Source organism: Opisthorchis viverrini (genome assembly GCF_000715545.1).
Source record: "Opisthorchis viverrini unplaced genomic scaffold opera_v5_58, whole genome shotgun sequence".
NCBI lineage: Eukaryota > Metazoa > Platyhelminthes > Trematoda > Opisthorchiida > Opisthorchiidae > Opisthorchis > Opisthorchis viverrini.
This window is the reverse complement of record NW_008751716.1, coordinates 630,875-658,144: the sequence shown is the minus strand read 5'-3', so window position 1 is coordinate 658,144 and position 27,270 is coordinate 630,875. Positions and strand designations below refer to the sequence as shown.

General features: G+C 46.1%; 1 protein-coding gene across 1 annotated transcript in view; it reads left to right on the top strand.

The window, feature by feature from the left end:
* Window positions 1–10,929: 10,929 nt before the first annotated feature.
* T265_03913 (hypothetical protein) overlaps window positions 10,930–27,270 on the top strand; it is a gene marked incomplete at both ends in the record, with an annotated part of 49,287 nt that continues 32,946 nt past the window's right edge. The window contains 2 exons of the mRNA XM_009168514.1: window positions 10,930–11,124; window positions 26,344–27,061. Of these exons, the coding sequence (XP_009166778.1) occupies window positions 10,975–11,124; window positions 26,344–27,061 (868 nt within the window). The remainder of the gene's footprint in view (window positions 11,125–26,343; window positions 27,062–27,270) is intronic.

Below are 27,270 nucleotides of genomic sequence, written 5' to 3'. Positions count from 1 at the left end.
TCAGATCGTCGTTTAGTTGAACTTAATTGCCTCAGTAGGTTTCGAATATCCTGAGCTAATCTCCAGAAATCTGACTTTTGTGACATGAGTAGAATCTGAAGCTTATCTTGTTAATCTTTTGAAGAAAATTAGAAAGTTACCAGGCACAGCCGACCCTATAAAACTCGAATTTGTTATTCTCGAATAATTTGGTAAACTCGCGCATTCCCCGGAAAGCATTAGGGAATCCCCAATAATTATCTTCAAAATGTGATGACATTTGTTTGCCTCATCCGCATATCTCAATTAGTACGTGCACCACTGTGGAAACTGATGTAGTCCGTATATTGCCGTTACAGCCACCCGTTATTTCTCAGTGCTTCTTTAGTTACTGAACACCCGTTTATTATCGAGGTCAGAAGGAAGAATCGATAAAAGTATCATGGTACTAGAATGCGCAACGTCAGTGTGGTCAAAAGACTTAAAGGTGTTATCGTGGACGCAATATCATCCCTTGAGTTCTGCACAGCGACGGATGTGCTTTGCGGAGTGGGTTGTAAGCGCTCAGCTGTAGCACCCTTCCGGTGCCTAGCTGCCATGCCACCCGAAGGAAGCACGAGGGCTAGGATACTGCCAGGTTGCCCAAGCCTAGACAGGGGAAGTCGAGTGGCGGAGGTCGGATTCGAACCACGAACCTTCCGGTCAATAAATTCGCACTCTAACCACTTGGGCCATCTCGCCCAAAGTAAAGTCACGTGTGTATGTCTTACCGATCATGAGTGATTTTTAGCAGCGAGATTTCCTTTGGCATTTGGTCAGTCCGTCAAAAAGTGTCAGGTGATCTATCACCACAGTTTATTCTGTGTGCCTTCAACCTGCAAGGCGGTTTGCGCCTATTTTCATTATCCCCTTCAAGCAGTTTGTGCATGAGCTGCGTGTTGTGAGAATCGTAGCACTTGATAACTGCAAATAGAAGGAATTTTTGGCTACGTTTCGGCTCCCCAAAGTTGGGTATTCTTCTTCCTGAATGATAACGGTTCTATAACAAACACTTCGCGCTTTATCCGTGTGTTATCCACTCAGGGTTGCGGCAAGTGATGCTTGGAGTTTTGAAAGCCGCAAATCTGTGGCTCTCCAGGGTAGCGAAAATACACGGTAATAGAATGTGACTTCCTGGCGCTAGGCGCTTCAGAGTAGCGGAGGGTATGAATCGGGGGATTTAATTCCAGAAGGCTCGAGTTTATCCTTCTCAAGCCTGTATATCAAGCATTCTGCGAGTACATTCGGTGTGTTCCGGCAACGTGCGTTATATCAGGCTCAAGTAAACGGTATCGTTTTCTCCAGCGAACGGCACAAAATACATCATGTGAGGCTACGGTCACCTCGCACATCGCTTCTGTCACTCGTCGACATATATATATATATATATATATATATATATATATATATATATATATATATATATATATATATATATATATATATATATATATATATATATATATATATATATATATATATATATATATATATATATATATATATATATATATATATATATATATATATATATATATATATATATATATATATATATATATATATATATATATATATATATATATATATATATATATATATATATATATATATATATATATATATATATATATATATATATATATATATATATATATATATATATATATATATGTCGACGAGTGACAGAAGCGATGTGCGAGGTGACCGTAGCCTCACATGATGTATTTTGGTTCGCTCGCTGGAGAAAACGATACCGTTTACTTGAGCCTGATATAACGCACGTTGCCGGAACACACCGAATGTACTCGCAGAATGATATACAGGCACGAGTGACAGAAGCGATGTGCGAGGTGACCGTAGCCTCACATGATGTATTTTGTGCCGTTCGCTGGAGAAAACGATACCGTTTACTTGAGCCTGATATAACGCACGTTGCCGGAACACACCGAATGTACTCGCAGAATGCTTGATATACAGGCTTGAGAAGGATAAACTCGAGCCTTCTGGAATTAAATCCCCCGATTCATACCCTCCGCTACTCTGAAGCGCCTAGCGCCAGGAAGTCACATTCTATTACCGTGTATTTTCGCTACCCTGGAGAGCCACAGATTTGCGGCTTTCAAAACTCCAAGCATCACTTGCCGCAACCCTGAGTGGATAACACACGGATAAAGCGCGAAGTGTTTGTTATAGAACCGTTATCATTCAGGAAGAAGAATACCCAACTTTGGGGAACCGAAACGTAGCCAAAAATTCCTTCTATTTGCAGTTATCAAGTGCTACGATTCTCACAACACGCAGCTCATGCACAAACTGCTTGAAGGGGATAATGAAAATAGGCGCAAACCGCCTTGCAGGTTGAAGGCACACAGAATAAACTGTGGTGATAGATCACCTGACACTTTTTGACGGACTGACCAAATGCCAAAGGAAATCTCGCTGCTAAAAATCACTCATGATCGGTAAGACATACACACGTGACTTTACTTTGGGCGAGTGGCCCAAGTTGGTTAGAGTGCGAATTTATTGACCGGAAGGTTCGTGGTTCGAATCCGACCTCCGCCACTCGACTTCCCCTGTCTAGGCTTGGGCAACCTGGCAGTATCCTAGCCCTCGTGCTTCCTTCGGGTGGCATGGCAGCTAGGCACCGGAAGGGTGCTACAGCTGAGCGCTTACAACCCACTCCGCAAAGCACATCCGTCGCTGTGCAGAACTCAAGGGATGATATTGCGTCCACGATAACACCTTTAAGTCTTTTGACCACACTGACGTTGCGCATTCTAGTACCATGATACTTTTATCGATTCTTCCTTCTGACCTCGATAATAAACGGGTGTTCAGTAACTAAAGAAGCACTGAGAAATAACGGGTGGCTGTAACGGCAATATACGGACTACATCAGTTTCCACAGTGGTGCACGTACTAATTGAGATATGCGGATGAGGCAAACAAATGTCATCACATTTTGAAGATAATTATTGGGGATTCCCTAATGCTTTCCGGGGAATGCGCGAGTTTACCAAATTATTCGAGAATAACAAATTCGAGTTTTCTAGGGTCGGCTGTGCCTGGTAACTTTCTAATTTTCTTCAAAAGATTAACAAGAAAAGCTTCAGATTCTACTCATGTCACAAAAGTCAGATTTCTGGAGATTAGCTCAGGATATTCGAAACCTACTGAGGCAATTAAGTTCAACTAAACGACGATCTGACAGAATTTGATGCCTCTCAGTATTCGCAAAGTAGAATGGAATTCTTGAAAGCTACAACATCTTGAAGGTTACTGATTAGGTGTGAAAAATGAATGTACACTGAATTTTTTTATGACTACTGAGAAAATCTAGCGTACGAGCGACAGCTACCTCCTCACCGCTTGCTTCAGTGTGCGCGCATAAAAGGCAGCTGAGTAGCAACTCGCTGGACACGCTTAATAAGGGCTACGTCTTCCGTGCGTCCTGAGTAGACAACTTAGTTGGCATATTCAAGAAGCGGTTTGACGTATTTGGAAAGTCATGCGAGTAATACGGGAGAGGGTGCGCCGAATCATCCGCAAAATGGCGAACGCCTTTTAGGTCGATTCGTCATGATGCAGTGAGAAGGACAAGCTCGAGGAGACCCAGATACCCAAATCCTCTTGGTATCTATTTCCGTGATGTTTTCTGGTGCTTTCTCACTATGCATGACAAAGGCATCCGCTGAGTCTTCTTCAAATGTCATATGAAAGCACCTTTCATCATTCAGAAGAAGGTGCCAGTCCAACGATCACTGGTTTGCAGCGCCTACATCCATTTGGAGGGCACCGGTGTTTGAACTACACGATTTCAACTCGTCCGCTAAATGTAGACAAGGACTCGCTAGATCATCTGGAAGCAGCCTTTACCAACTGACTTCACGTCGGTGACATATATGTCACGAAATGATTAAGACATTCTGGCCTTTCTATTTGAGTAATCTCCATCTAGGCCACCAGAACGTATACAACTAAGCAATTTTTCCACGACGTCAACTGAGTCGTCTGCAAGCATGAGGTTCGGGTTTGGTCCAATGTAACTCAAGCAAACAAATGAATACGTAACACAGCCAGCCAGCACTTTCGTTCTTCAGTTCCCCTGGTCCTACACTTGCCTTGTATGAACCTGCCGTTCACTCCGCCTACTTCATAGACTCAATATGCGTTTGTGATCCAATGTTAATTTTTAATCTTTGCTTTGCCGAAACAATTTGGTCAACCATCTATTCCGCGCGTTTTTTTACCATTTTGTGTTTAAGCGCATTATCCGCAGGTGTATCACTAGTTAAGATCGATTTACCGTCTTCCCCGGACTTTCCTTGGGTATGCAACACTTTCTAAAACAATTCAAACTGAAACTCCCATAATTTGAGTGCCTCGTTTTATTGATAAATCTTACGAGTCCACAGTTTCTGGCTTGTGACTTTGCGCTCACTCAGTTGGGCTTTCCCAAAGACGTTAAAGTATTCTACAACACTCAATTAGTTCCGCTTCCCTTAGACCTTGTGAAGACTAACTCCAACGAAGATGCATAATCTTAGAAGCAAAGCGTGTAAAAGAGCCAAACGCAATCGCCTCTTGGAGAAATTTTCGACGTTCGTTACACGCCGTCCACATCCCAGACTATATTTCGTCTCCTCATTTCATTGCCCACCAAAGGCCAGTAAAACTAGTAGCGTTAAGTCTATCAGGTTTTCTGCACGGCTGTTAGACGCCAACTTTGAGCGAGACGTTTTAGGGGGAGAATTGCCGGTTCGTGATAACTGTAAAGCGCCGGCCAGTCTACGCCTGAAAACTTACTAGAACTGCTCATCGGAGAGTGAATTACATTCGGATGGCATCACCGCGAAACAGGAGTCTGGCACTCTAAATGATGCATTTATGCGCGACAAAGTTTTCTTGCAATCTCTTATATCAACCGTGGTGCTACCGAGATACAAGCAGCTAAATTTGACGTGAGTTTTGAAAGTTCATGAAAATCTTCCAGGTGAACGTCGCCAGCAGAAATGTTGGCGACACACAGCGACTAATATATCTTGTCCACCATTGCACTGGCGAAGCCAAGGCAGCAATAGAACACTGTTGTTGCGACGGCTTCGTAAAGGCAACTGATATCCTTCCTAAGGAGTTTGGGTGGCCCCATGACTTAGCCACATTGCTGCAGAGGAAGCCGACGCACGGTGGATGCTGGTACGTGAAATGCATAGTTACGAGATCGTCCTCAGCCAAATGGGATACACTGCCGATTTGAATTGTCTGACAAACCTGAAAGAGATTGTAATGCGACTTCTCAGGTATCTCCAACGAGTGAGCAAAGCTAGCTGACAATATTCCAGAAAGAACCGCCCTTTCGCCAGCTGGCTCAGTTCCCCGACAGAACACTCTCCGCAGCGACAAACTTGTATGGACTTGTAGCGAGTGGCGCCTAAGGTGTGTCCAGTAGGGGTGTGGATCATATTATTCGACTCAGGGAGCTCCGTCGTCTACACTTTAATGCTGCTGCATCCAAGGCTCCGAGTGATCCAATGTGTAGGGCCCATCGCTCCCTATGCGATTGTGCCACACCTCAGGCTGTCTCCAGAGCAGAAACTTAGGCCCTGAGGGAACGTTAGCTGTGCTTTAATTGGCTGGAACCCACCCACCTAGCAGACGAATGCTGAGACCCCAATCACTGTGACGTACCAAGATGTGGCAAACTCCATCATCGTTTGCTGCACGTGAAGCTGAGTGAAGCCAGCTACGTGAAGCCACTCACTTCGTCCACTACTAACATAAACTCAAATTCAGTGGAAATTCCGCCAGCATTCTTGGGGTTTCTTCCAGTGTGCCTCGTCGGCTCCACTGGCGTTGTACTATGCTATGCACTTCTAGACAATGGATCGGAGTCGACATTGGTGGCGCTGGAAGTCTCTGACCGGTTTGGGTTGAAGGGTATCTCATAAGAACTGAAGTTTAGTTTGATCAATGGAGTGCCGAGGAGAAGTACAACAGCTTTGAACAATAATTATCAGGCGCATGTAGAAACCGTGCACCTAACGGACTAGCTGCCCTGAGGAGACAAACCGTACCTTCTCGAGAGTTCCTTCGTCACTGCTCCCATCTGCAAAACATTGCGCTCTTTTGAATCGCACCCCAAATGGCGTCTATTCTAATAGGCATCATATGTAAACTGGGTGATAGAACAGATATCGGTACCAGTAAGAACTAACAGTATTCGGCAGGTTCGTCTTTGGTCCACCGGGTATCGGCGGTAGCAAAACTACCACAACAAACTGCCTAAGTACGCAGGAGACTGTGGGGTGGTGCAGTACGTTTGTTGGAACTCGAATTTAATGATCAAAGATCCAAAGGGATAAATCTTGGTCGATTGGGGACAGACGGGTGCTATGTCTACTGGAGCAATCAATCAGCCTCTTGAACAGTTACTATCGGGTCCGGCTTCCATGGAAAAGTAATTAGCGTGACTCAACGGAAAACGAACGCAGCCAAGAAACGAATGATGTACCTTCGGCTCCGCTTATCAAAGGACCAGAATCTCTTGCAGCTTAATACAGACATCATATCGGAGCACAAGGCCAAGGGCTACGTCGGCAGGGTGGTGCGTCGACTCGTCCCTCGCTATCCTGTTTTTATCCCCACAAACCGGGGAAGGTGAGGATAGTATTTGATTTTGCGGCAAAGTCTGGAAAACTATCGCTGAATGGCTGTTTATGCTCTAATATTTGACGAATGACATTACCGGGGTTTCTCTACGATTTCGTTTGAACTATGCCGCGTTGTCTGCAGACATTGAAGAAATTTTCTTGCAAGCTTATTCGAAGTCCTTTCGTTTGATTTAAATTATACCTATCCATCGGGTAGTCTGAAGGTACTGTACAAGGCTTACGGCAAACTTCGACGTGCAGGGAGCTGCCACATTCGTCTCAGTTGGGTCGCACCACACCGAGACCACTTCATCATCCAGATATAGCGCATAGGTTCTTCTCTGAAGCACACGTTCTCTGAAGCCATCATGTACATATAAAATACAAAACACTTGTTATTTCCTGTGTACCAGCAGTCCCAACTAGTACCTAATCGCCGTTTCTCGCCACGCACCATTCGTTTCTTTGGGCTTACAGCAGTCACCCGGTGACTGGGGGTCCTCACGATTATCTTCCTGTTAAGTTGACGTAGATTTCAGCTAAACTTCGGCTCTCATCCATTATCTCGGAAGCTGCTGGCAGACAACTTATTACTTATATGCTGTCCTTTTTCACATTATCCCTCTCTTTGCACAACGGAGACCCCATATTCGGATTCATTTGATAAGCTAAAAACTACTGCCATGAAATCGCCCGTTCGAAACAGTCCAATAACTAGCCTCCCTGCTAGCTAACTCAGCGACAAAGTCCCTATCTTCTTCAAATTAGGCACCCAATCTGGCCTAGCCAGTAATAGGCTTCTGGGTCAGCAAACATATCCACACTTTTCTGGGTCCATTTAGCGTGATATCGTCCCCCTTCAGAATTTTTTCGTCTCCTGACACCGTTTTATCTTATGCCTCCTGACACTCACTAGACAATACTGTTTTCATCCTATTGCCTCCTCAGTACCCCTTCTTGCCAAGCTTCAAACTTTGGTCGTAGTTGCCCAAACGCTCCGTACAACCTTTATTCTTTTAGTGTGGCTGGTCCCCGGTCCACACTCACATGATCCTCCGACGGAAGGGAAAGTATACGTGACCCTGCTCTGGCCTAGTCAATCTGGTCACTCTCCCCGCCTAATCCAGATCCCACTGACACGGAAACGCCCATCCGATCTCCGATTGCGGCAGTCTTGACAACCGTTACGGGGCTGTCCACAAACCAAAGTATATCAGTGCTATGATGGCATGGCGCTGCCATACCCAATGTGGTGACAATCCCGCAACTGCTTTCTTCAGAATCTTGACCGCAACCTATCGCCCCCTCGAGTCTGCAATCGCAACTACGAGCAAATTTTTCACCTGACCCTAACCGTCTCTGGGACGGCCCCCGACGAATCTTTCGTTCGGATTTGACAAACCTGGTTTCTGCCGCAATTTCGGTTTGCCTCTTCAAAAGGTTCAATTCGATATACGGTTTTCGTTTGGTCCTATACGTTAGCGCTATTTCCCCGTCGAACTTATCACTTACCCTAACTTCCCTACAATAGTGGCACCAGTGAGTAGAACGCTATATTTGTAATGCACAATTCATAAGGTCCCTGAAAATTTCCCGACAGCTCGCGACCGGTTTTGCCCTCCTTGGGGGTCATCGACTAGGCGCAGTCCCCGAGTTTTCGTCAACCTCATGTTCTACCTGAAACCAAATTGCACAAAATTAGCGAATACACTCACCTGTAAAGTGGCATCTTTCGACAGCAACTTGACTGGTATTTTAACGCCCCTAATGCTAGCCACAGAAGTGTCACCTGGGAGAGGATGATATGGTCGGATCGGTGTATTCTAGGTGCAGTTGCTCCGGAGCGGTTATTTACAGAAGAATAGTTGGCGACATATCTAACGGAATTGGGACGAATACTGAACAATCACCCGTTGGTACTAGTGCTAGTTGACCCTGATAACATTGATATATTGGCCCCCTACCCATCTGTTGCTACCACGAGTGCCATTCGTCCCTAGTGACGAAGATCCAAGACTACGACACCGCTATAATCGGTAGAGGAGACAGAGTCCGTTGATGACCGACACGTTCTGGCGCCGCCGGCTGAGAGAATACCTTCGGCTGCTCCAATCGCTGCATAACTAGGCGACTCTCAGAAGAAACATATGATTCGGGAATCCGGTATTGACACTTGGAGGACAACACAAGCATGGTGACCGAAAGAATTGTGATAGCCACTACACCTGGGTCGGATGGGTGGGGCAGGACGGTGGTGCTCAAGAATCCCGACGGTTCATTAGTCAGAGATATACGGAGGGTTTGCACGTTAGAGGGAGTGGGTTAGACACAGGAGCTCGGTCACCATGAAAGGCATAAAGGAACGTGGCAAGCGACTTTGGCTATAGTCCACTGTGCCATTTGTGCCTCGCGTTGCCGCTTTTGTCAGGGACTGAGTGAACGTAGTCTAGGAAATCCAAGCTGGAATTGGAGGGGCGGCGTACTTCCTGTATACCGGCCTAAATATTCCCTTCTCTAAGCCTCCACTGTACTACCATCTCTACCTCATAGACACGACATGCATTAGTATTACCTCATGAACTTTTAACACTTGACATGTCGAACCAATTTAGCCAACCATAATTTACGCGCGCTTTTTGATCATTTTGTGTTACCGAGGCCGCTGACTAGAATCACCTCCAAATTATTTTCGCCAAAACTATAGGGTTCTCGAAGGTGTGACTCTAACGGGTAAGTCGAATCCATCTGCACCTTCCGGTGACACGTTGCTTGTAGCATTTTGCTTAAGTGTGCGAAATTTAAAGGTCGCGGTCCATCATCGATTCGCGTTTTGTTTACGCAAAATAAAGCACGAAATCGCACCTTGGCATATTTTGGGCATTCTTCGGTGTTCATTAAGAGCAAAAAAATCTACAGAATATCTAATGTGAATTCCAGATGCGCATAATTAACCTGTAGATAATACAGCGTCACGAGATAGCTGCACGTACCAGTCCTATTATGAATATGGCGCCCTTTATTTGGTAACCGCCAAAAAGCGGTCGTAACTGCTGGGTCCGTGTTTATGTGCAACGCAAATTATGGGGCCTCACTTATGCGTGGCAACCCAATCGAACGACAAACGACGGTCCCTTATTCTCGTAACTCTACGCCCTGTCACTCATCTCGAATACTTATTGTAACTCCTAGGCCCGCGTCTATGTGCGATGCTAATTATGGGAACTCATCTATGCACAGTAGCATAACCCAATGGGCAAAGACAGTCTTTCATACCAAAAACTGTACACGATGCCGCTTATCTCTGCTACCTCTATTGAACAACAGGCCAGTATCCATGAGGGCCGGTAAAAATGAGGCCCAAACTATGCGTGATAATCTAATCTAACGGCCAACGACGGCCCATCATGCCCGTAACTGTACGCGTTACCGCTTGTCTCTGCTACTTATGAAAAACACCGGGCCAGTATTTATACGAACCGATGAATGTAAGGCTTAAAAATATGCACACACACCTAATCTAATGGCGAACAGGGACACCATACTGTACTCGATTTGATCTACCTTGACTATCTTTTCTGGCCGATAAAATTGCGGCCTCAACTATGCGTGATAATCTAATCTAACGACCAGCGACGGTCCATCCTGCTCGTAACTGTAATAGATATAGCCTACCTTGGGTACTTATCGCAATTGCCAGGCCTGCGTCCATGTGCACCGCTGACTACGAGGTAACAACCATGCCCAGTAGCCGAGTCCACTGGCCAACAACGGCCGGTCATACCCGTAACTGTATTTGAGGTCACCCGCCGAGGCTAATTACAGTGACTGCCTGGTACGTGCATGTGCTTGCAGCTCCCTATAGTGACTCACCTATACATAATAGACTGATGCAATGACCAACGGCGGTCCTTCATATCCATACATCGTCTACCTGCAACCCCACGCCTAAAAAATGCACAACCACCTCTAACAAATCATGTTTATCTTTATTGGTTGCACCGGTGTGGTCACTTCAGTTCTCCGTTTTTTAACCGACAGGGTTTGTGAAAAAATGTATGATGAATTTTGACTCGTACACATCTTCCCTGATATCATTTAGGATTCGTAAACAAATTGGCAGTGGCTAACTCACCAAGTGCTTGACAAATCTATTTGTCCGCGGTCCCCGGCTGGTGTCTGTGCTGGACCTGAAGTCTTACTGTTATAAAGCTAAACGCACTACTTGCCCAATTAGTCCGATTGGTGATATCGAGGGAGTCTTGTGTACATCGATGATTCGATAGCGGGATGCGGCAACAATATGCATTATTTGGCGAACGTAAAAGTCAAAGCTAAAGGGGGTGTATACCTGTCAGTCGTAAGACCAAGTGGTGTAGATTTGAGCCTTAAGATCCAAGGGCACATGTGTCCTCAAACGTGCAGCCATGGGCGCAGCCACAGCGAAGATCTAGTGAGTGGGCAGGTCCTTGGTGTCGAATACGCTCGTTTAAAGCACAAAACCCCGAGTCCACTCGATTTCTGCTCTCTGACGAGGATACCATATGGCTTAATAAAATCGACAGCTCAGCCTTCCTCACCAAAACCCGTAACCATAGCATACTCAACCACAGTAGCAACGTAACCAACAAGGGGCACCCTTCTGGGCTTCATCCAACTCACCTTTCATGTCTAAGAGTTGCAGCCCATCCTCACTCCCTCTATCATGTCGACTATATCCAAATAAAAATGAGCTAGTAAGATAGCCAAACCTGATGGGATCCCACTATCTCAGATGATGATAACGACATAGCTGGAGATTGCAAGGACAAACTGTTCACTCGAAATCCCTAGTGCTCAACCGAAAAATCGCTATCTAACCGTCGCCTTAAGGATTTGTCGACATTGGACCACACGAGCTATGGTGTTGATGCAACCGTCGTCAAACACCTGAAAACGCCTTGTTTTTTCGCTTTTCAAACAGGACAGGTCTCAGACATACTGCAGGACAGCCCGCACTGCTGCCTGATATACACGTTATATAATATTCACGGACGTACCGCCTTGACCCCATAGGTGTATCAAACTAGCAAACGCGACCCGAGCATTGCAGGTTCGTGGATTGATCTCATCCATCACACACACGCGAGAAAGACTAATGCAACTTCAAATGTATATAAAACGCTTTACCACACTAACTCTCCAACGCGATCGGAAAAATGCCTGCGATCTTGTATTAGCTTTGCTCTACCTCTAGGTACTTCCTCGGCCAACCAAAAATACCCCTCCCCCAGAGATTCGCACATCAAAGCTAAATCATCTCGAAAGTGAAGCCCGTTGCAGCGATGTCCGGAAAGCGGCGTATTCCAGTGCACTGATGGCATGAAACTGCAATACCCAGCTTGGCAGCATACCCGCAAATATGCACTTCCTCCTCTTGACTGTAACCCATCGCCCACTTATCCCTTTACCTGCAACCACGAACAAATCCACGCTTTATCCTGCCTGACGGTACGTAACCCACCGTTTGGGAATGAAAATTATGATAATGTGGCACTATGTGGGTAAACACTGCATACCAAAAGACAAGATGAATTTGGATAGTTCATCCAAAAACACCTACGCCTTTTCCTCCTCTCCGAAGACTAGAACGATACGTACATGATCCAGCTCAACAGGATTTTGGCCAGAATATAATTGAGAACTGGGTTCAGAGGTCATTTCAGCATTCGTCTAATTATCTCGTCGATGACGAAACTGAGAAAGAATGAAGAGATGGCGCCCCCGGCGGACGCCGCTTTACTTACTGAAGCTTTTGAAGCCCCCATATCTTTCCGTGATATGTTCACCCCTTCCGCACCTCCTGTCCACAACGATGCAAGGGATTACATTCTCCATAAAATACACTCCTTCCACGTAATGAACTTCAGAATCCACCTTCTCCAATGAGGAAAGGAAAATTTAAAGTGAAAGCAACTTTTTCGGACGCCTGTTCCCCTCCCGAGCTTGCCTTTGCTGTGGCATATATCGCAAGCGATTTCCCCAAGAATCGAAAGACTGATTGATAGAAAAGCAAAAATGCCGGACGAGACTCACCAGATGCACGCGATATGACACGTCAGAAGCTCAATGCTTTTCATTAACTGTAACAGCTCCACTCTGAGGTCAACTGATTACACAAACACGCAAAGACACTGGAACCTCTGGTCTTATGTCTCTGCAAGCTCCGAGCTGCCTTGGCTGCTGACACTTGCCAATACACGTCCCTCATACTTACACAAGTCCACACCAGTTCGCATCGACCGCATACCAATTATCTACAACTAAATATCGATTATGGGTTTTGAAATTGGGCAGTGACGCCACAGTGAAGTAGTTAGGAATCATGACAATTTTCGACTCTGTTATTTCGGTCGGCATTCTAACCTACATCAAAGTACTTTCTAGCAAACATTTTGGACACTATTTCCAGTTTCGACGGTCTTATTACCTCGTTTGAATGGCAGCAAAGAGCCATTGTGGACCCTCGATGGACCCAAGAATATCCTAACTACAATGACAACCATAAACAGCTCATCCAAGATGTTCATGTACGGGCTGTCCACGAACCGAAGTACGGCGTCGCGATGACGGCACCGTGACCACCATACCCGACATTCACTATGTAAATAATATTTCTCAGATGAGCGTGGTACCCACCAAAACGTTTCATTCCTTTTGATTTGTGCGAGGGCCTAAAAGCAGGGGCCATCTTATTGTGCCGTCTGCCTGTTCTGCCCATACACCCAATAGTTCATCCGACAGCACTTTTGGTGGCTCGGTATATCGGTGAAGATCAAACCAAACCAAACGCATATTTATCCCTGCTCCAAAGCCGTGAAGGATAAAGTGGATACACCTCCAAATTTCTCAACAAACATGTCCGAGGCCACTTCTGAGGCAACAGCACAACAATTTCGATGTCTTAGGCGCGCTAAAATATTAAATAAGACAACTCGCGACAAAATGAATGCAGGTTGAGTTGATTTATTGTTTGAGCATGCATACAACAAAATGCAACACTTTGGCGTGAAACCATTTCATCCCACTCGCAAAGGGTTTGCAGATAAGACCATTGTGTTTCTAAGGCATAGCCCACGAAAGCTGCAGTGTTTTGGGGTTTGCATCTGCACATCAAAAGGAGAAATAAAACCCTCAACAATGGTTTTTCCGATTTCCAAACAGCGTTGTGAAGCGAGTAATTCCCAAAGTAGTATGTATTCTGCTGAATACTACATCCGAATCGGAGATCAACATCTAGCGTTGGCGCTCATTTAGAAATTTCGCACGTGCTGTGGGCATCAGGTAAAAGATCTAACGAACAACTTGATTGGACGATACTAGAACGCTACAGACCTGGTACACAGATTGAATGTTAAGTATTAACAACTAAATGTTAGACGTAATGCTGCTTAGGGGATACAACCGGGAGATTCATCTCTCTGTGGGAGTTAGATACAACCTGGATGGTTCTTCCAATTAGATTCAAAATTCACCGGAACAACGTAAAACTTTAGGCTGGAAAAAAGCCCATCGATGGATTCCGCACTGCGTATGCTTTCACCGAACAATGGAACGCTTGGTCGCAGCAGTGGATGTAGCTGCTCGACCGTGAGATCTCAGGGTCTATCGTCCCTTCGGTCTGAGGGACTAAGAATTGTGCCTTGTCGCCCTGCCGGCATCACAGTTGGGGCCGAAGATTACTTGACTAGTGTTTGACCAATCAAGGTCAAGGTGTTATGGGTCTGCTGCCAAAAACGAACAACTAGCTGGTTTTTGGTGAGTGACCACACCTTTGAAATCTTACGGTCACTTGTATGGCTCAAGCTCTTTTTGCGATCTAGTATATATGGTTGACATTTTCCTTTTGCTTGTTGATGATGCCGAATTGAGGGAATGTGTTTTTTCTCTTTTGGCAGTAATACCTTCGTTTTCTTTTCTTACTGAGAGCCTCTCCTGGAGGTTCCTTAGGGAACAAGCTTGTCCATCGAAGGCATCAAGGCATTTGCTGTGTTCAGCTTCTGTTGCCCGTAGCGGTGCATAGTTTGTGGATACGAAGTGTTGACTAGCTGTTTTAGTATTAGGTTTGTCCGAGTTGAGTTGGGCCAAACGCAAACCTCATACTTGCAGAAAATTCGATCGACATGGTAAATAAAATTGCTTACTTGTGCAGTTGTATACGTTCTGGTGGCCTAGGTGGAAACCTAGATGGAAACTTGGGCAAGAGCCTTGATCCTGTGTATCAATCCGTGAAACCGTTAGTTTCCCGTGGTGGATAAATTACTCACGGTTCCTACTTTGCTGTGGTTTGGGCGTGTGCTCCGCATACCAGAGCCTTTCCACCCTCCCCTGTACTGATTGGGAGCGAGTGAGAAATGGACAGTGTGACCTTGCAGCGATGTGTGATGACACAATCCAACAGACTCTGCTAGGTTGACAAATGATGGCTCCATGGATGGGGACGTATCGATGGTGAGTGATACTGACAGACGTCGCAGTCAATGGCACCTGTGCATCAAGGCTATCGCCTTCAATGTGCAGTTGCCCAGTTCCCCTAACAAACTGGTCATAACAATACTCACATGCTTGGCTATATCCCTTCTGCTTTCCGGTGATAGAAATTGTGCATCCCACTCAACTGCAGCTCCTGCACGTCCGACTTCAATAGCAATCCCAAACACTTCAAAATCAGTTTTCGCACTCCGAAAGCCGATCTGCTTAGCTGCTTTTCATGTTCGCACACCGAAGCAAGCAGCGCGGCAGATTGATGTCGCTTGTACACTGGATATCCTCTGCATTGATATATGCTGTCTGTCGGAAAGGAATGTATATTACGCAAGCACTGTTACTGAATCGACTATGCACCTCCGGTGACGCGGAGGCCGCTGCAGCCGGATACAACCGAGTTGATTTTATATTGAGCGATCGTGTAGAAATGTCTATACTTGATCGGATACTTGTTGATAGTCTGTCCGGCGCGGTTCATGTGGCGATGTCTGTGAGTAAATCTCGAGAAATTATTGTCCACTGCACCTTTCTTTATTGTTTCTGCTTACCGCTGATTGTAGTTCTGAATCCGTCAAAGATAACTTCTGTGGTGCTCTATGTACTTTTTTACAATGGGCCAAAGCTTGGATGTTAGGTAGGTAGATTAAGGGCTGCTTAAACCCAACTTGGCGGTCATCTCTGTTTGGATATGAGACGTCCGGGCAACGGAAATAGTCTACTTCGGATGTGTTCGACCATAGACTTCGTTTGCAGAACTAATTTCACGAACAGCGGAAATCGCTTGACGACGTGGTGTCCACCAACGAATCAATCCCGAATCCAAATGGGCTACATCATCGTCACTTATCGGTGGCGAGGGTCGATCACGCATTCGCGCGTTACTGCCTTCTGTTGCGCTTTTCATGTCTACACAAAGCGCACACGCTTCGCTTAGCCATTAAGAAGCTAGTAAACCCAGAAATCAAACGAACTTATCAGGACCGGCTTCTTGAGCGCTCGTCGGACGGTTCGATATAGGATATTAACGGCCACCAGGAAGATATATCCTGGTATATCATACGAACATTAAATCTGTAGTAAGACCGTGACATTGATGGAGGCCCAGCGACAAATTTTTTCTGGCCACAATCACAACCCCACCCGATGAATCATCCGACGCCAGGTTAAACTGAGTGTCCGTGCAGGCCGAGAAGTTTGGTGGACCCGAGAGGCCGAAGAAATGCGAGATGGAGAAAAGGTTGGGAACGTCCTCAGGGTGTTGCACTTGTTTTTTTTCGACTGCTCCCCGAAAGCCAGTTGGCGAAACAATCAGGGACTAGAATGGCTCCCTGATATGCAGCAAAGCAGAACGTTTGGACCGATGGGCACAGTATTCCGAGTGGCAATTCAGCTGGCCACCTGCTACCTCCAATCCCAAATACTGGCCTACCTCAGAATGGCGGATTGTGAATATGGAGCCCCTTTCAACCTCAGAAGTGTCTACTCAAGTGTCATTGTACTGCTGGCCTGACGCCTTTCCACCTGCTTTGTTCAATGATGGGTGTTTTTCCTCAATCAGCGCCCGTTCAGCCCATTTGGGTTTATCTGGGAGAAAGATACCGTCCAAGATAACTGAGGTGAATTGATAATAGTGCCCATTTTCAGAATGCGTACTCACAGTGAATGTGGTAACCACAGAGGTGTTAGTTTTACCCCTGTAACAAGACTTCTGGCGTCACTGATTCTTCGGCGCCAATCTTCGGCCTGTGAGCATCAAGTGGGATTTCGACCGGGTATCGACCCCACCTTACACTCCGCCAGGTGTCAGTGCATCGAAACTTGTACAAACGACCCGCAGTTCTGATATTCACCGACTTCAATAGTGTGTTCGATTGTGTTGGTCGGTCAGTGATGTTGACTGCACTTGCCCCAGAAGCTTGGGAATACTTATTCTTCTGGGCTGGTGGCTTGTGAAGTTTCTCCACAGAAGTTGGTTGGGTCCCCGTGACCCACCCTGCGCTTGACTGGAGACATTGCAAGAAATGGCGGCTGATTGATGTTAGTGGCGTTCTTTTTTTCAGGCTGATTGAGCACTTGGCGGTGTAGGCACCTCAGAATGTTTGTGGTAGGCGGCAGTGAAGCATCAGCGTTTAACACTGATGTCATGCTGTCGATGATGATGATGCGGTAGGTCAGCACTAGGCCCCTCTCTCACCCAATCTTTGTATTCTTTTCACTCAGGGCTTGAATACAATTGTATGAACTTTATTGTTGTATGACACTAGGGCATCAGTGTCAACACTGATGTTGCTGTTTCTGATGATGATGATGACGATGATGGAAACAGTGCACTCTCGGTACATGGTTTATCGCTGATTAACTGACTTACCGGCGTGGGTAGTGTGGGCGGATTGCACATCACAAGTTCCACCTTTGCAAGTGGCTCCTGTTTTGATGATATATCGTATGCCTTCAGTAAGATGGGTCCAGGAGTAACCAACCAACAATAGTGATGTTTCGTTTGTGTAACGGTGTGCATGAATGAACGCCCGTCTGTGTGGAGTGCAGTTAGTAGAAGTGAACAAGAAAGACCACAAAGAGGGGAAAGACTCCAGTAGGACCGCCTCCAAGTGGGTAAGTCTGAGATTTTTGGATTGAGGAGCGTGGCGCGTGGACTTGGCCGTTCGATTGCGTTATATACGTTTGTATGATTTGTGGCTACGTCCATATCAGAAGGGAATTTAGCGAGTTCTCTTGAGTTCTCTTGGGAGTGCGCCATGACCACGGTTAAAATGGCTGGCATGGGCAGTTCATGGCTAGTTGATGACGTACCGGTACGGGCAATCGCAAAAGGAAATCAATAATGGCGGTTGAGCTTATTGCGGAAGATGAGAATTTGCTTAAGCTCCCCGTTGCTATAACTGCTGGAGAAACGTTGCGAGATGGGTTATCAACAACTCGGTCATCCTTACTGTAGGTGACGTCGAAATTGACGCAGAGGTTTCGATTTTCCCGCTCTGTTTTTTCACTCAACTCAACCTCCCTTTCGAGTTTCTTTGAACATGAAGGCGACTGATTACTGATCTGTGATAGGTTTGAAATATCATCAATGGGGCCCAATGGCTATGTGCGCAGTGCTTCAGTGATAATGTAGGCTTACTTTTCGACAGCGGAATGTTTTTTCGCTTGTATTCAGAGTTCTCATAGAAAGACTATCTGGTCACAATGGTACTGTCACGTACATCTGCCTAGACTACCTGCGCGCCATAATCGCTAATGACGATTTTCGCATTTCCTAGCGCCTTAAAAGTATCAAAAACATATCTTCACGCATTAATTGAATGTGGGGGTCTTGACCGGCAGACTAATTTCGTCAGAGAATGATTGCGAACATTCCTACTACTCTGCTTCGTTTTTGTGTCACATGGAGTTTGCAGCTGGTGTATAGGACGTATTATTTCTGGATATGGCTTGATTACGCCCTTCTATATTTAATAACCTACAACACTGCGTCGAAAACAGGCGACCCCGTTTTTCACTTCGGGTGTTATGCGGCTAAATTGAAAGAGCAAACTTCGAGAGCTACGTAGGGTTTATCTACATCATCAGAATTTGATGGTAGGCGCTCGTGAGATGTGGAGTGCTATACACTTCATGATGTGATATGTTTCCAAGCATCTTATCTAGTTGTAGCGAGAAATACACAAGTGATGGCCTGACTTTGAGTGGAGTTCGTCACGAGTGCCTGAGCCTTCTAAAGGAAGGTTGGGGTTCTATAAATCCCCATCTGTATAACTGGACCACATTCGAGTTCAGTGAATTGTTCATCTTTGGGAGAATAATGTAACCTTGTTGCAATTGGCTTACAGTCGGCAGGTAACTCGAAAGTGGCTGGATTTTTGCGACCGCTGGACCGTAAACGGTGAACGTGTTCCGCCACCATTATCATCATCTTCATCCTCCTCCTCCTCATCATCATCGTCATCGACAGCATGACATTGGTGTTCAACACTGATGCTTCGCTGCCGTATAACCAGGATTTATTTGAAAGCCTTATTGTAAAGGAAAGAATAAAAGTGGACGGGGAAGGGAATTACTGCTAGCTTACTGTAATCATTCCGAGGCGCCTGCACCTCCAAACAATCATTCAGGCAGTCTATATGGAAACTGATAACAAGATCGTCACTGACATCGGTTGCCAGCCATATCTTGTAGGGTCTCCAACCAGGCACAGTGGGAATGACGCGGTCCCTGGCCCGGAAGGCGAATAGCACCGACAGCACCCAAGCGTCCTGTAATCTCCTTCATACTCCTCTGCCAAGGGGGCGAGATGGCTCAAGTGGTTAGAGCGCAAATTTACTGACCGGAAGGTCCGTGGTTCGAACCCCACCTCTGCCTCCCGACTTCCCCTGCCTAGGCTTGAGCAACCCGGCAGCGTCCCAGCCCTCGTGTTTCCTTCGGGTAGCATGGCAGCTAGACACCGGAAGGGTGTTACAGCTAAACGACTTATTTTTTGTTTATTACTCTTCTAAGTCAAGGGTTGGCCACTTCTCTGCTTACGCCACTCTGAGTTGGGCATGGAATACAGCACTCTCTTCGGTAAATGATGGTTCTGGACACGCAACACGTCCCAACCAACGCAGGTTCTGGTGCTGGACACATTCTTCAATGGGAGTTCCTGTTGAACAACCGAAAACTCGCTTTCTAATTATCTCGTTACAGCCAAAGCCAGCTCACAAGAGCTATGGTTCTGAGACAGCGATTTTCGAACACCTGAAGACCTCTCAGTCCCGCTGCTTGAAGAGGCCAAGTCTCGCAGCCATACAACAAAACAGCCCGTGCTGTAGCTTGATACACATCCCTTGAGGTTCGACAATACACTCTGACGCTATAGGCACCTCAAATTAGCGAACGCGACCCGGGCCTTGCAGATTCGTGCATTCACCTTATCTGTCACACTACAATCAGAACTAATATAAATTCCAAGACACGTAAAATGCTCCACAACTTCCAGCACCTCTCCCTGGATTTTAAGTGGTGCGTTCAATGGCTGCACGTCCACGAGCATGGGTGCAAAGTGCGTACCAAAGGACGGGATGACTTTGGTGAGTTCATTCAAAAACACCTGCCCTCTCCGGTTACTGTCTCGCGCCTGGAATTCTGATAATACAAGGCACGTATTATGTTCACAAACTTCCGGGGCATCCATTGTTAGGCGAGCTTGTTAATAAGCACAGACCCACCAACCGAGTCGATTGCGCCTTGGAAATCCAGCAATACTTTCATCGTGGGTCGCTTATACGTATGGCGTGTCCCGCTGGCCATCGGAAGGAGTTTCGATGGAAATCATGCCGTAGTAGAACTTCTGCTCACAACTTTATAGAACCGAGGGTTTGAATGATCCTTACAGTGTACGTTTGGGCTCAACAGTGATGAAACAGTAAATGACGGTGGAACAAGAAATCAAAGCCATCACAGAACTGTTTGCATAGGCTTCCCACTCGGTTGGGTGTCCATAGCCAAACTCGACTCGGATATTATCAAAAAGATTGAGCACCATGTAGTGTATAATATGGAAATCCTTGAGAAACTTTGCCCACGGTAACCAAAACGTCGGATAAAAACATCTTATTCCACTACGCTGTATTTTGACCTTGAAAGTTTCCATATTTTACCAGTTTGCTTGCACGACCGAGGTTTAAGTGTCGGTGGGAGATGAACTACATTTACCATGATACCCGTTACGGTTCAAGACAATCAGTTAGGAACTGCGTCAACGAACAAAGTTGAAAAAAGCGAATTAAAGGTGGATCCTATGTGATTGTGGATTGTACTTCGTAAACATCATAAATTGCCCGCTTATATGCTGGGTTTGTGGTTCGCCTTGCGAGCAGGACATTTATATCGAAGATGGCTACTTTTGTCACAAAATAGCAAGGTTGTTTCTTAGGCGCGTGGGCAGCAATTTTGGCGGAGACGAAGATGGGGCATCTGTATTTGATGGAGCGGCATAGCAAGAAGGGGCCTCCCTGTGACTTGTGTATGATCGTAATTGTTCGTGAGCGAGTTCGTGCGTCTCATCAACACTCATCTCGTGTTGTGCAGAGTTTCTTTCCAAAACCGCCGTATTGCTGCACCTAACACGAACGAAGCAGGCTTCAATACGCGGATTCACGTTTCAGTAGTGTACTCGACCACACGGTCGCACCAGGACTGCTGGAGGCACTTCGTGATTACAATGCATTTGAACTGTCTTTGTGACGAAACAAAAACTGTTCTCGACGGAAAGCGCACAATCTATGTATACATGACTCAGTGCCCGTTTAGCTGTACTGCCCTTCCGGTGTTTAGCTTTCATGTTATCTAGAAGAAGCACTAGGATTGTTGCCAGGTTTCACTGACAGATTGTGCTTGATTCTAGGCAGGAGCGATCGAGATGCAGGGATTGGGTTCAAACCACGGACCCAATGGCCAGTAAGTTTGCACCTTAACTACTGTATCTCTTGAGCTCAGAGTTAGCTCGAAGAAGTTACCCAGTAAGCTACCTTGGCCTCCCCAGTTTGAGGAAGAAGAAAACGGAGAAAAGCTAGACATGCTTCACCTAGCTCCAAAGGCCACGTAATCAACGATTGATCCTCATGCTTCGGCAGAAGTTGATGTAATTCAAAGGATGTTGAGTTCATGTGAACGTATTGTTACGAATGCAGTCTTTATCCTGATCGAGCGGGAGAACAAGACGGAATGGCATAGAATGAATGCACCTTACTTGTCTAAAGATAGACGTACATAGGCTGAAAGTAAAAGCGGAAGCATGATTAATATGAAACGATAATGTGAACACAAAGAATAGTCATGGCACGCGCCAACGTCCCCAGTACCTCAACCGTAACGGCGGAGAGCACACGTTCCCCATCTGACTGGCAGTGTCAGTCACTGTTCTATCCCATACATACAGGGCACAGGTCACAATTACATCACGTCCTCAACCCCATCAACTTTGAAAGCTGTAGACTTCGACCTCCGTTTCTCGAGTTCCCCTTTCTAGACTTAGACAACCTGGCAGCATCCCAGCCTTCGTGCTTTCTTCGGGTGACATAGTAGCTTCCGAATTGGTGTCTTTAAAATCAGCTTTTGGTTGGCCATTCTAATGAGGATGATCCACGGTATTTGAGCCCGTTACAGTCTCCATGGTACTTTGATTCCAAGGTTTCAGTGGTTCATTTGCGTACATGTTTTTGCAACCTATTGTGAGAGGGAAGGGCAAATCTCAAGGCTTCTGTCTCACTACTTCACTTTTGACTGCATGGAGAGGGGCAACACAACTAGCTTCTTGTAGTGATGAACCACAGAGGCCTCTTATAGGTTAGGCGGTGTTACTCGCGCGTCCTAGAAGCATGTTATCTGTTCATCTGAGTATCTCAGCCACTTACGCTTCGCTTTTCAGAACGGTTTTTGGAAACCTGTCAGAACCGGTTGACCGAAAAATGGTTCACTCGATTTCGACCGAGCACATAACGTGTGCCACTCTACGTACAAATTTCCCCTTAGTCCTTTTACTATGAAGTTTTACGTTCCATTCTATATTTGTCTACATCCAGAGCACGCCATTTAGCTTGAGTCATAGTGGGGAATCGTACAGTCATAACTTTTGAGACACACTGACTGAATTCCTGATAGTCCTCCGGGTTCAGCACAAGCACAGGATCGGCAATAAATTGGATTGGCATCATTAGCGTTTCTCACCCTCTTAGGAACAGTGGGACGCGTGAGTCGTAATTTCACTGAATAAATTGGTTGAGTGATAGATACTGATGATTTAAATACCCTACTTTGAACAGGAGCGGAGGAAACCGAGAAAAAACGAGTTTTAATGTCGTTCTGCGCAGCTTTTGATCAGGTTCATGAGACATCACATATTTGTATTCACGAGGCTGACCGTCATGAGAGTCGTCAAAGCTTTTTTGTATCAAATTGTCTGCTCGGTTTCCACTGAAACCAGTCGCAGGGGCGCGAAGAGACATTTGGAGGGCATCTTTTCTCCCAATGATCAACTTATCGACTTTTAAAGTCGTGGCCTAAACTTTTCTGGGGACTTTTCGAGGCAATACCATTCCTACTTCCCGTTGGTGTCGGCGAATCCGTAACGACGTAATTAGGAAGCGAGTTTTCAGTTGTGTAACGAGGACTTCCATCGAAGAATGTGTCCAGCACCAGAAGCTGCGTTGTTTGGGTGTTGGGACTTGCGGACGACCATGCAACTCTGTATCGGTCCCTTGGCTTCCTGCTCCGCCCATTCATGGCTTCCTCATCGAATGCTTAATTTCTTGTTCAGACCAATTGACGTAAAGTTGTAAACGTAACTGTCGCTGCTATCGCTGCTGCACACAGATCCTGCACACTAATGTTCACACCCTCACCCTAGTACTTTCCTCCTTGTTTGCTTCCCTCTTCCCTTGTTTGCTGAGTAAAATAATAAATAATCGATCAACTGTAGCACCTTTTCGGCGGCTAGCTGCCATGCCACACGGAGGAGGCACGAGGGCTGGGATACTACCTGGTCGTCCAAGCCTAGACTGGGGAAGTCGAGTGGCAGAGGTCGGGTTTGAACCACGAACCTTGTGGTCAGTAAATTCGCGCTCTAACCACTTCAGCCATCTCGAGTTGCTATTAGTTTACCTCAGGATTTGTCTATCCGTCACAGATGTTTAGTTGTCAGAAAATCAGTCGCTGGTGCCACTTGCCTGCCGGTCTTTCCATTTTCCGATTGGCCAGATCGGTTTGATTCTGCATGGCGATCTCTGTACAACTTGAGTGAGTTGTTACGATTGTGAACGATCGTGCATCTCTGTATCAGTCCCTTGGCTTTCTGCTCCGCGCACTATGGTATATCAAAAGGCACGGTAGCTCTAGACATCCCCTTTATTGAGGCAAAGCGAAATTATTACAACTGTACTTATGGGGTAATCACAGGGTGTTCCACAATGTCTTGCTAGTATCTCCGTGAGGGGGCGAGAAGCGTCGAGTCAAAAATGCTCGATCCGTCCGAATGATGTGATGTTTCTGTTGTTGGGGACGGTTGTCCTCCGAACAAGTTTAGTTGTCATTAAGTTGATACATTCCTAGGGGTCATGTCGTTTGACATATTGGAACGCATGTGGCCTCCAGTCGGAATTCGCCTCTTAAGTAGGTGTCAGAGTATCAAGCTCATCATAGACTTGCTCACCTTCGCGTCACTTAAGTCCAGTAGATCAGCACGAAGGCGGTTCAATTCGTCCCGTAGCTTGGCATTCTCTGATTCCGTACGACGTCCCTTGGCAATTGCACGCTCTGCATTCTCGCGTTCCACCTCCAGAGCAGCCTCAGCTTCCGAGACTGTCTGAAGCTTGCTCTCCAGTTTGGCGGCTTTATCACGCCACATACCCAGCTGAATTTCTTTGCTAGCCAGTTGGTCCTGCAGACGCTTCACTGTTCGACTCAGTCCGGCAATCCGATCCGCGTTTGCTTGAACGTCAGTAAGCAGGCCGAATTCTCCACTGACTATTTGGTTGATCCGTGCTGAAAACCAAACATTAATCGAAGGCCTAGTTCAGGGCAACAGAAATCAATACCTCGTCTAATCCCACAGCACTGTTCGGTGTAGGCTTACAAACAAGTGCCTTCGCTGGTATTGCAATACTCCAGTGCCCGGATAAAAGCGGTAAACCAAAATTCGCGAATCAGACGGGATCATCATCATCATAATCACACGCTCAACACTAGCCCACATCAAACAAGCCTCAAGAAGTGGTGCGGTAGCTCTGGGGTGATGTATGAGTATCCTATCAGACAGCTGAAATTTTTTGGCTCGAAACGGGTCTACAGACAACGGGAACTGCTGAAGTACATACAGGTGCGATCAGCCAGAACAGGTTACTTTAGGGAGAGGACGATAGAGATTGGATACGGAAGTATCACTTTCCACAGTAGTACTGTGAACATTAAAGCCGCAACTCATCACATTTAGGGGATCACATTTTTCCAAGCACATTGATTTTGTAAGGTATCCAAAGGTACCAAGAGTGGTGACCAAACCTTGACCTGGCAGAGGGGTATGAAAGAGATTACGGGACGCTTGGGTGCTGTCGGTGCTATTCGCCTTCCGGGACAGGGACCGCGTCATTCCCACTGTGCCTGGTTGGAGACCCTACAAGATATGGCTGACAACCGATGTCAGTGACGATCTTGTTATCAGTTTCCATATAGACTGCCTGAATGATTGTTTGGAGGTGCAGGCCCCTCGGAATGATTACAGTAAGCTAGCAGTAATTCCCTTCCCCGTCCACTTTTATTCTTTCCTTTACAATAAGGCTTTCAAATAAATCCTGGTTATACGGCAGTGAAGCATCAGTGTTGAACACCGATGTCATGCTGTTGATGACGATGATAATGATGACTACTTCCGGTTATCTTGTTTCACTGTAGTACGTCGGCCTACATGGTTGATACGAGATAACGATGCAATACACAGTATCCCAAGTCAAGCCGTCGTCTCCAGGGGGAACTCTGCCTACCTTGTAAAATCATACACTAATTCACAAACACAATTGGTGTTATGCTGACGAGGAATGAGATTCTTCAACTTACTGTCCCTCGCAAAGACGGCCTTGTGCTTATTTGGAAACCATATTCGAGGTACTGACATATTTTGTTGATGTTCAGGCCTACCCTTACTTCCAGTTTATTTCCCAACTCTGTAGGCATCCAGTTTAGTCTTCAGAAACGAAGTACGTCTGATGCAATCTCACCACTACCCCCACCTGATGTACTCTGAAACAGGGAAACCGATAGTGGGGTCTGGGAACATTTTTGCCAACCTTGTAATTAGTGTCGTATCAGGACGGGCTACTACCATCTCACCCGGCATACTGTCCATGGGTTTGTTGACTATCCTTTTGAATGTTACTAGGCGAGAGAAGCTGTGCTATAACCAAGAGCTTTATGGTGATAGCGTACCGTCCTCTAAGCTTGAATGAAAGAAATACCCCATCCAGCTCCTCCATTAGGTTGATTTCCTACAGTTATCGGACATGTTGTCCTCTGAGTGACCAGAAAATTACTAAACCGATGCAACTTGTTGTACCATTCAACTGCTTTGATGCTCGTCTTGTTGCAGCTGCTTTTTTGAAAGATCAATAGGCGCCCTTCTCCTGACCTCCCGATCCCTTGTTCAGTTATGCCTCCGACCTACCGAGACAATGACAGATTAGACGAGAAGAAAAAGAAACATCGCGTTCGACAAAGTGGTCCCAAGGCTGACAAAAAGCAACTCAAGGACAAGAAAGCCCCTTCGCACAATGTGAAAGCATTTGCTGTCCAGCACACAACGAAGGCCGCTCGTCTCGTTCAGCGTACGCTTGATTATCGGACAAAGAAGCAACACCTACCCCAGTCTTCTCATGTAGTCGATGCACCGCCACCTATGGTTGTCGCCCTTGTCGGACCACCGAAAAGTGGTAAGACAACGCTCCTAAAAAGCTTGATCAAGCATTTTGCTCGTCAAGCAATCAATGTTGTCAAGGGTCCTTTGACAGTGGTCGTTGGTAAAAAGGTGCGACTCACGTTCATTGAATGTGGTTGTGACATAAACAGCATGCTTGACGCCGCCAAAATAGCCGATGTCGTACTTTTGATGGTGAACGTTCGCACCGGTTTGGAGATGTACCATTTCGAGTTTATCAATATGGTCCAAGTACACGGAATGCCTCGGGTTATACCGGTACTCAACCATCTGGACACGTACAAAGATTCCAGTTCGTCGAGAGCCGTGCGACGGAAAATCAAACAACGTCTTTGGGTTGACTTGAATTCCAAGATATTTCTTTTATCACGATTCCAGCCGAAAAAATGTAAGTGTTGGCGCCCGAGTCTCAGTAGGTATTTTATGTTTCTCTGATAACCTGTTCGTATGAGTTTGACCCATCATGATTGTAGTCGGTCAGCTTTGGCACGTTTTTGTTACATGACTTTCATGTACCTCGAAGGAAGCATAAGGGCTGAGCTACTGATGAATTGTCCAGACGTAGACAAGAGCAGTGTAAAAGTCAGGGCTAGGTTT